This window comes from Phoxinus phoxinus (genome assembly GCF_949152265.1).
Source record: "Phoxinus phoxinus genome assembly, chromosome: 19".
In the NCBI taxonomy this organism is placed as follows: Eukaryota; Metazoa; Chordata; class Actinopteri; order Cypriniformes; family Leuciscidae; genus Phoxinus; species Phoxinus phoxinus.
The window spans coordinates 25861907-25873304 of NC_136894.1; the positions used below are offsets into that span (position 1 = coordinate 25861907).

The following is an 11398-nucleotide window of genomic DNA, read 5'->3' on the forward strand; positions in this document are numbered from 1 at the left end:
CAAAACCAGTCACAAGGGCCAATTTTTTTTTTATTGAGATGTATACACCATCTGAAAGCTGAATAAATAGGCTTTTCATTGATGTATGGTTTGTTAGGATAGGACAATATTTGGCCGTTATTAAAATCTGGAATCTGAGGGTGCAAAAAAAAAAAACATTGAGAAAATCGCCTTTAAAGTTGTCCATTTATGTTCGCGATTGTGCTGCATTCACTCACAAAAATATTTTTTATATATATTTACGGTAGGAAATTTACAAAATATCTTCATGGAACATGATCTTTACTTAATATCCTAATGATTTTTGGCATAAAAGAAAAATCGATCATTTTGACCCATACAATGTATTGTTGGCTATTGCCACAAATATACCCGTGCGACTTATGACTGGTTTTGTGAACCAGAGTCACATATATGTATATATATATATATAAAATGTAATTTGTTCCTGTGATCAAAGCTGAATTTTCAGCCTCATTACTTATCTATAAGACTGTATTTATCTATATATACTTACTTTTGTTTTACAGTGTGTAGTCAAAAAGAATGTCCTCATAGGTGTGTTGATGTATTTCAGTTCTGTTGTTCTTCTAGACTGTGCACTAGAGACTGTGGTGAAATATGGAGACACGTATCATATCCCCATCAACCCTGCGATCGGTCCATACACCCTTGAGTTCAGGCCTGGAGCTCTGCCTCCAGTTAACCAGACCACCGAGGAACAACCTGTGGTTCTCCTCAACCAGACCGGCTTCACCACGGAACAGTACGAGAACCGCCTCACCGTGGACGAGAAGAGGGTCAACCTCCACCTGCTTACAGGGGCCGATGAGGGCAGCTACACCATCGTGGACAGGGATGAAAAAGTCAGACTGAGGGCCTGCCTCAACGTGAAAGGTGCAAAAATCAATATTTGTGTGAGCATTATATAAGGAGACAGTTTCAGCGCTTAAAAGACAAAGCCTTACATGTGTCAAAGCCTTAAAATAGTGTAAAAGTACAAAGAGGGAAGTGTAAGAGGAAGTTAAGGAAAGAGAGGACAAAGGAAAAAAAATAGGACATGTTAGCACAAAAGACTCAGACTTTACACTATCAGTATTCATTTTGGTGCACATTGCAGCTTATTCTTAAAACAGTTTTTGGCAGGATAACTCAACTAAAAAAAGCTGAGTATACAGAAACGCCATCCTAGCACAAAGATGGGGATATTCGTTTTGACATGCTATGTTTGCTCTAAATCTAAATATTACTTGAGTCTTACAAATAAAAGTAAAACATCCACTGGTCATAGAAAGAATCAAATATGTTGTCACTTTTGCCACTTTTGCCACAATTATTATTATTATTATTATTTTTAACATAGATAATGGTTGTTCTTTGGCATGAGATTATAAAGGACATCAGTGTTCAAAAAAACTATTTAAATATTTAGTAAAAAATATTTATTTACTTGTACATATTTATTTACTTTAAATAAATGTATTATTGCCAATACTATTTTTAATAATACCTATTGTTATTATTAATCAGATTAATCAATTATTAATCAACTCTGATTATATTCTGAGCTGTTTTCAAGTAGGCTACATAGAAATTTGGTGCATTAGTATTCAATATCTGTGTAATCCAGTCAGGATTTTGAGTTTGAGCTATCATTGCTTTTTTCCATTTCACAGATCATCAGATCTTTGATCACTTGAATTACGGCCAAACCTTGAAGATCAGGCTTCACGCGGACCACGCCAAAGTCAAAATGGTCTACATCCCGGACTCTGACCGCAAAGAACGACTCATCATTGACCAGGGAGAGCTGACGGCGTCTGTTGAGTCTGTTTTTGATGGTCGAGCGTCTGTGGAAGGATCCGTTTTCTACTTGAAGAAGGTCAAAGTCAGTGACATGGGTGTCTTTCGAGTGATGGACTTCTCAGGCTTCCGTATAGCTGACGTCTACCTTAACGTGGAGCGTGAGTGGAGAATTTGAGAACGCACTGTTGATTGTGTTTGGATCGGATTTTAAAGGGGTCATGAACTGGATTGTTTTATTATTTTATAATGTTGCCTGGGGTGCCCTTATAATGTTAGTATGATTTTAACATAAAAAATGGTCATGATTTAAAATTAAAAAGGCATTTTATCAAGCCTAATTTTAGCCTCTGATTTCATTGCTCTGTTTTAAGGGGCGTGTCTGTGTGAGACTTCAGTGTAAACGCCCACCGCTGTGATTGGCTTACATGTTTGTATATAATTGAATCGCAATTTAAATAAGAGAAACGATGTGAAGTTGATCGTTTAGACACTGATGCATAAACAGTATTGAACGATTTTGAGAGAAAGATAATCTATCTGAACTTGAATAATTACACATCAGAAATCACTGATCTCAGATCAGGCATTCGAATAAACACATGGTTACTTACATGTTTGTGGCGTTGCTGGCAGATTCATTTCGTAAAAGTCTGTTTGCAAAGCCTGTGTCGAAATTGTGACTGATTTAATCAAGTTTAACCACGCATTCCTAATATTGGATTCCTAAGAAAGCTTATGCAGCGACTGTCTTCTTCCACCACCAGGCACTAATATTTTGTAAACGGCATGTTTATTACTTGGTAGCTCGATTCGGTTTAGCAAGTATCACCTCGTAGGCCTACCGGTATGTTATTTAGCTATTGCAAGTAATGCGTGAATCGGTGGGCGGGGCTAAACAGGCGGTGTTGAAGTAGGCGTTGATCTTCTTCTGCCGAGGCGGTGTTTGATACCCTTTGACATCATAGATCCCCACTTTGAAAAACCTGTCGGTCGCTGTGCCTGGTGTCAATAAAAGCTTTTATTGGACTAGGAAGTTTTCAGTTCTGAAACTTTCAGGATATTCTTATAGTATGATGACCACTTATATGTCAAAAGCTCAAGGAAAATTTGATTTCCCAGTTCATCACCCCTTTAATAACTAACAAGTTGAGGTCTATTTCCTGTACCCATGATCCTCTCCTCTCCCATAACAGCCTATAAGCTGCCGCAGCTCTATGTGGCGATCATCTCCTTGCTGTCTCTGCTGGCGTTCCTGCTGTTGGTGTGTCTGCTGTCCTGTCTGATCAAGGTTCACCGCCGGGCAGATAGAGCACGTAAGCTCTCCCTAATCGCCCAGCAGGCGGGCAAGGGCGACGGGGATGCTTTCAGACAGGTAAAACCAATCAACTTTAGACACCCCAGACGTATAATACAACTTTCTTGAAAAGACTGGAGTAACGGCTACTAAAAATTCAGCTTTGCCATCACAGAAATAAAATACTTAAAAAAATATATTAAAATAGAAAGCAGTTTATAACGAGGTTAGATGTTGTGGGAAGAAGGAGGCGGGAACCGGCGAACATTTAAAGACTTTTAATAAAATAAATAAACAAATACAAAAACGTCGCCACACATAATAAAACAAAACAGCAAATAAAATAGTCCAGGCCTGGGGCCTGTAACGTTACCATGATGGTAGTTGATCAAACTCCGGGTTACAGGATTAGTTTTGAGTTGACAAAACCAAACCAATCCAACCAGGCTTTGTTGGTACCATGATGCTGATCATCAACTTTCTCTGTCAACAGGCTTTGATCCTGAGTTTAGGAGTTTAGGTGTGACATCAGTAGCGAACAGCCAATCACATGCTGAGAAAGAGTGAAACTGAGATTCATTTCTCACGAGAGAAGCAGCGCGATTCACTAAAATATTAAGAATGTACACAGCAAGAAGAAAATAGCTGTCTATGAAAGAGGACAACTAAAAGAAAAAGTCTCTCTACTGTATATCAGTGCAAGTAAAAGTTGAGAAGTTAGTTCATACAGTGGATAAAGGTATTGAGAGAATTGAACTTTTAAGCTCATAGCTTCATCTATTGATTTTAAAGCATATTTATATTACCTTTATATATTTATTCCTTTAAACTGTGCGTGAAAATAATTGATAAACTAAAATTGTATGTGTGATCGATTCATAATTGCATAAATAATATCTAAATCATACACAATTATTATGCGCAGATGTCGCTCATCATTATTCACGCCACTCGTCCTGCTCGCCACACAGATTTTTTAAAAGGTAGCAATATTTCACAATATTACTGTTTTTACTGTATCAAGGAAATGCAGCCTTGTTGAGCATAAGTGACGACTTTCAAAAACATTAAAGTCTTACCGACCCCAAACTTTTTTTAAACGTAACTGTAGGATTATACAATACAGGTGAAACTCGAAAAATTTGAATATCGTGCAAAAGTTCATTTATTTGGCCGCATTGAGGCAGTAATTCAAGCAAAAGTTTCCCAAACCAAGTACTGAGTACATATGCATGATTATACTTTTCAGAGGGCTGACATTTCTGTATTTAAAATCCTTTTAATTAATTTCATGAGATTTGGGATTTGGGGTTTTCATAAGATGTAAGCCATAATCATCAAAATTATAACAAATAAAGGCTTGAAATATCTCACTTTGCATGTAATGAGTCTATATATTAGTTTCACCTTTTAAGTTGAATTACTGAAACAAATGAACTTTTGCACGATATTCAAATTTTTCGAGTTTCACCTGTATAATGATAATTAAATCAGTTTCAGCAAATGTGATTGAACAAAAATATGTGTCTGTGTGTTTATGTAAGTCTCTTCTCTTGTCTTTGTTCGTTTTTTCAGTTCATTCTGATGAACCCCTTTTAATTATTTATTATTTTTATATGATTATTTTGAATCATTTTGACCATTACTGAGTAATTTGTAGTTTGCTTTTACCCTGTTTTTACCGTATGAGACAAAACCTCCTGTAGCGTGTTGATGTAGCTTTAAGAAAACATCTCCTTTTGTTTCAAGCCCATAGAAACCTGGCAAATTCATCCCGTTTCCAACAACAATGCAATCCAATCTTGCCAGTCTTCTTATCTATTATCACCCATCAGTCAATACAAATATAATCTGGCTTGTTCGTCTGTGGAGTGTAAAGTGAGATTGAATGTGTGTATTTCTCCCAAACACATTTATTTGAAAGAGGTTTTGTGGTGGTTAGCTTAACACTCCATTTCTCCCCCCTAAAGGATCATCTGACGGAGTCCCTGCTGGGTGAGAGAGATTTGCGTTCCGGTGTCGTATTTTCTTATATTGCTAAGTTGATGAATCTGTATTGGTGTTGTGGTAGCGCAATAGGAGTCCCAAAAGCCTTTCTGTCACTCGTAGTGACTGTGTACCTGTCCATTATTCCCTTCGTTTTCCTCTCAGATCTCCTGAGATGAGTAACTTCAGGTGTATTGCACTGATCCTAATTTGAACTCTTAATATAAATAGGTATAAAGGTACATACACCTGTGTGTTAAAGCTTCTGCCGTGCTTAAACACACATGCACATATGCAATATATATGGAGAGGTAAATATGAATCTATGTGTATGTGTGTATATGTGTGCTGACTTCTGTTTATATGCTGCTGTGTGAGTGTGTACTTATGGTTGGCCATTGATTAATGGAGTCACTTAAGATTTTAATCATGTCCTGGTCATATTGAATTACTTTGGACATTGTTGCAGATTTTACAATTGTTAACGATTTTTTCTCTTACATTTCATGATTTTAGCTTTGCAAATTAGATACAGAACAGAAATATGCTCCGAATAGAATACTAGCATACTGCATACTACAAAGTATATACTTTTTTACATTAAACTCCACATTTATGTGACACGTAAAAACAATGTAGCATACTACTGCTCACTATTCTATGACCTCATGAAGTATTGAAAATAAAAACGTTTACTTTTGTTCAAATTTTGTTTAAAGTCCTCCTGTAGTCAATACTTTTATCTCTTAAAGCTCATCTGTGATCACCAAAATGGCATATTTAAAAGTTTTCCTGTGAAAAAAATGTCTTCATGTCCTAAAATAGCTTGAATGTAACTCTACACCCAATGATGTTGACTTTGCACATGGTTTGTCTTACTGCAAATTAAAAACACCATGACACGCGTATAAACAACATTAAAAACGTGATTTTCACCTCAGGGGGACTTTAAAAACGTTTGCTAGACCAATCAAATAATGAGCTAAGGAAGTGAACATTTGCATACTTCACACTAGACTTGCCACAATGACGTATTTTTTTTTACGTCCAATGAATTCTAGGTGGTAAAATGTACATTTTATTAGTTTATATTTAACTGAAAGTTCAGTCAGATTAAATTGCGTGTTTTTCACCAAACCGTTTCATTCTCATAATGGTCTTGACTTCTAAATGCAACTTCTTTGCAAACGATTCCTTTGCGCTGTTCGGTTTACCGTATTAATATTTGACACACTTAATTAAGATGTATGTTGTGTAACCAGATAAGCCACTGACTTTTGTTCATCCCTTCGAACAACAGTTCCTGTCAAGGTAATGTATGCTCAAGGTAATTTTGATATGTCTGTATAAAAACATTTGGCTGTCAATGCGTTCATTTAATTTGCCATTAGTTGCAAACTCTTCATTAGGCGACTATAAGGCTATTCTTTTCGTTAGGCTGTTGCTATTGAAACTGTTTCGTTCATTTCCCTCTTTTACTTGATATCAAATTTCACACTGCTATCGTCCCTTACCATGGCAAGCATTCTGCACACAATATACAAAACCCTGCATACTGCAGAAAGAGTAATGCTAGTATGCTATTCTGAATATAGTTACTAGACTCCAGCAATTAATCATTTGCCAGCCTAGTGAAATTCATGTTGTCTATGTGTTTGTCTGTGACATAATTGTGTTTACCCTCAAATTATGGGTTATTGTGCCTCGGGGTTTTTACAATATGCTCATACTGTATATATTTTGTGACACTGTGAAGGGCCAAATACAGGAGAGCTGTTGTGCTTTACACAGTATGTGTTTGAAATGATTCAGATATATTTGCCCTTTGCTTCATCCAGTTTTCACAATGTTACAGTATACAGTATATCCTATTTCCAACAACCCTAATGTGTGTGCAGAATATTTATTCTGGATCTGCTGATTTCTCAGGCTGTTTTCACACTTGGTGTGATTTGGTTGGTCTGAACCTGAATTCATTTCCACCCCCTGCCTTCACACAACATTTCAACATTTCATTATTTTGCTCCAGACTGTGATACGTTTGCATCAGCGGCTCAATGTGATTACCGACAGCATCTGTCTGCCACTCTAGCTCAGGAGAAGGAGCCAAAATGGAAAGCAAAATTCAATATTTATTGTTGTATTCATATTTTAGTCCCTTTGATTTTCACTAGCAGATTTTAACGTCACTTGCGCCTGTCATGGCAAGAGAAGCAAAGAATGCGAGATACTTGCCAGAGGCAATTCCTACAGGCAAACAGGAATGACTGATTCATTATAAGATGCAGGTAAATCGGGCCACTTTTTGGACTGTCAGAAAGTGACAATTCACTTCACTATATCAATAGTAGTTCACTTCTGCAAAAAATGTCTAGCATACCCCACATAAGCCGTCCATCATACTCCCATTTTCAAGTAGATTTGTGAAGGAACAAGCTTTCACACCCAAACTTGCCTTTAATGGACTCTGGTTCGAACCACAAGCTCTAGTGTGAAAAAGCCCTTGCTATGATTTTGATACTATTGTGGGACCACCGACAGCACAGTATGATTATTTTTGACATGTGTATATATGTTTTTCAGGTGGTTCATGAAGTTTATACTAAATTCACAGAGGAGTCCACTTTGCAGTCCACATGGGAGAACAACACTGAGAGCACAGAAGTTGAGATCAAAGTACGTGTTTTTTTGTGTTTTTTTCCGCCAACATGATCTTAACGGGATAGTTCAACTAAAAATAAAAATTCTGTCATCATTTGCTCACCCTCATGTTGTCCCAAATCAGGATTATTTGTTAACTAAAATTAATCTTATTTAATTAATCTTTAAAAAAAAATAATAATAATAATAATTTAAATTGATAAGTAAAATATAAATATTAGAAGAACTTAAACTAAATTAAAATTGGAAATGTTGCCTTGCCATTACTACTAATTTCTAAATTACTAAAATTACTATCTGGAAATAAATAAAAACTAAAACTGAAATAAAAACAAATGAAACCTGAATAGTAATATTTAAGAAGAAAAAAATCTAATAAAAATGACAAAAGCACATAAAAATATCACAATAAAATATAGTTCAGAACATTATTAAACCGATGATAATATAAAAACATTACTAAAATAATGACAATATTTCCATGGACCAAAGTATTTTAAATATTTAAAGAATTGTTATGCAGCGTGTACAACAACTGCTCATAGTTTAGACCAAAAATAAATAAAAAACAGCAACATAAAAAAAAATAAAAAAAATGACAGAATTTTTATTTTAGAAGAACTTTTTCTTGTTTTTTTTTTCTACGACTATTTGAATAGTTCAGACATTCATCTCACAGTTCTGCGGTTCTCATTTAACTTCACTTTTAGGGTCTTGAGGTATCAAAACCAGGTCAGTACCAGACCCTCCAATCTGACATGGATATGAACGACTCAGGCGTGGAGTTCACCTCGTCTGCGCTTCCTCTGGACAGTGACACAGACGTCCCCGACAATCTCACCTCTCACAAGCTCCTTCTTGAGCCCGACACTCTCGCTGGCGTCCCGCCGACCATCTCTGAGGGCGACCACAGTGCCACTCGCACCCCTGATTCCATTCTGAGCCCCAGCCCCGTTGTCCCGCCCAAATCTGGGGCTCAGATAGATGGCGACCTGATCGGCGCAACCACGCCTGAGGAAATGGTGAATGAGTCGGATGCAAAGACGAGCAAAGATGCTTCGCCACATCCTGAGAAAGCCGCTACGTTTGATCCAACTAATGGAACCACAACCTGAGCACTGTAAATGAAGTTACACTAACCAACATCTATTACACCAGTGCGGCCACTTTTCATTCGCAACATCTTACACTTCTAGAATTACATCTTTCTTGGACTCATCTGATGCTTAACAAATGGTTTGTCGAAGAAGCAAAAAGAGAAGAAGAATCCAAAGCACTCGTGAAAAAATGATTAAAAAATAAACTTTGAAGAACAGAAACGGTCCTGCACTATGCATGCATTTGAATTGAGGAACTGAGGAGTTCTTGACTAGTTTAAAGCCAAGTGCTAGATTAGAGTGGCCATTTAGTGCATGTGAAGAAAAAAAAAAAACACATCACTTGTGAGTCTTGACTATACTTTTATTTACCTTTATTTAGCCATGCCACCATCTAGAACTTTTACGGGAGTGTCCAAACTTCCTGAAACTCCAAGGACGCTTCAAGCAACACTTGAAGTGGATCGTAAACTGGCATCTTACTCGCATATTTTTCACGCAGTTCATCTACAAAATGCCAAAAGAATCTTTTTTTGAGTCGCTTATCAAGTTCATTTCCAAGACCAACCTGAACGCATCTCACCGGCAAACACACTTTCCCAGCGCTTCTCCTGGTGTGAATGCTCCCTTTTTGAGCGTCTGCATTCGCCTCCAGCTTTGAAGTGCTGTGCTGATAATCCCTGCCAATGGTAAACTAAACACCTTGATGAATCAGGTCCGCATGGGTGACAGGTATCTGGTACGGGGGCTTAACACTGTAAATAGGATCAGCTGTGGCGGAGGGTTTTGGCTCTGGTTCAGAGGAACTCCGCTGAAGAAATAGCTTGTCTCAGCAGTTTCAGATGCTGACTCCGCTGGGGTTTCTCCAACGCCTGGGCCTTTCCGGTGATCTCTTTTCTTGCGCTATTCATGTGATCCTTTATTCGCACTCATTTGAATATATTTTAGCTGCTTTGAGCTTTGTAAGACTTGCAGAAATTTGCTTGAGAATCACATCCATTGACATTTATTCATGAAGAATGATTCGCTATAAGAAGCAATGGACTTAGTGAGATGACTGAGTGTGGGAACTGAGTACAGGAAAATGTATATTCATAACATCTAATATGGTTTTATAGCATTTCTGTCAGTACACTTGAATCGGCGTAGAACACATCTAGCTGTAACATACTAGTTAAACTAGTTAAACTTTACTATTTTGCTTAAAGAGGTCGTATTATGGTCATTTACAAAAGTCTTGGATTTTTTTGGGAGGGTCTACTAAAAGGTTTTCATGCTTGAATGTAAAAAAAAAATCACATATTTGACATTTATCTCTTCCCAGTCTGTCAGTAATGCTCTGTTTAGTTCCTATGAAGCCCCTCCCTCTGAAAAGCGCAATGTGCTCTGATTGGTCGGCTGGACCAGTGAGGGATATTGTGACATGAGAAGAAAACTCGAGACTACACTCGAGGCGTTTCAGGGAGTTCAGAAACAGTGGATGATGCTTACTGATACAGAGAATAAGTCTCTTTAGATTGACTTTGTGCATTGTAACTTCCAGACCTTTCTCATGCTCAAAAGCTAAAAAGGCTGAAAATAAAAAAGACAAATAGGTCCTCTTCAAACACAATTATCACATACTTCAGATTTATTAATTGCAAATACCTTATTTGCAAAGCTATCTGAACCTTATACCATATACTCTTAGCTGTATTGGCTTCGATGGTTCCACGCAGAACTGTTTACTGAAAGGTTCTTGGGAAACCCAAATTGGTGGTTCTCTGTCATTGCTGCGAAAACCCCCTTTTTGGAAACTTTAAAAGTTTATAGTTTTAATTAATTCTCTTTCATTATTCTTCTCGCACAGCACTTGATTTTTAGGTTAATACTTGATTCTACTGGATAAATGTGTTTATACAGGTAAATGATAACGCAATATTAAAATGAGCTGTAGCTGGTGGGTGGAGTCTTGCATCATGGGGCGTGGCTTAGTCTGTCTGCAAGATCGCTACCTCATGTTTCGATGTCTGAATGAGACCAAGGGAAACTAGCAAAAAAAAAAAAAAAAAGACAGGGTGTTGAAAAAGCACAATTAAGACTAAATCCTTGCAAAGATGTGAATTAAATTCGAACTAATGTAAATACAGTGGTTTGCAAAAAAATAATGGGAAAAAATTTACAAATGAAATGGACCCCTTTTTGCTTTGGTAACTGCATTCAGAACAGGTATAGATTGTAATTTTAAAGCATTGTATGAAATGTAAAAAAAGTTTTCTATATTGCATTGCTACTTATTAGATATATTTCATGATCAAGCCCTAGATTTTTGACTTGCAAGCCTTCTTTTAAATCTCCTTTGCTTCACTCCAGGAATTGTATTGTTACCATTTGTTCTTATATGTCACATGACTGAATGTGCAGTTATTGGGCCTTATGAAGCAATATTAGTGTGAAAGCATTGGGCCTCATTTATCAAACATGAGCAGAACAGATTTATTTGTAAATTACCCATAGAAAACACACACACACACACACACACAAACACACAGACTTCTGTACATAGATATATTGC

General features: G+C 37.0%; 1 protein-coding gene across 3 annotated transcripts in view; it reads left to right on the top strand.

Moving 5' to 3' along the window:
• LOC306986700 (uncharacterized protein) overlaps positions 1 to 10878 on the top strand; it is a 20019-nt gene extending 9141 nt beyond the window's left edge. For all 3 annotated transcript variants that reach the window (XM_079590187.1, XM_079590188.1, XM_079590189.1), the window contains exons 5-9: positions 595 to 897; positions 1677 to 1964; positions 3000 to 3178; positions 7670 to 7762; positions 8458 to 10878. In XM_079590187.1, coding sequence (XP_079446313.1) covers positions 595 to 897; positions 1677 to 1964; positions 3000 to 3178; positions 7670 to 7762; positions 8458 to 8862 — 1268 coding nt within the window. In that variant the 3' untranslated portion in view covers positions 8863 to 10878. The remainder of the gene's footprint in view (positions 1 to 594; positions 898 to 1676; positions 1965 to 2999; positions 3179 to 7669; positions 7763 to 8457) is intronic.
• The last annotated feature ends 520 nt before the right edge of the window (positions 10879 to 11398 follow it).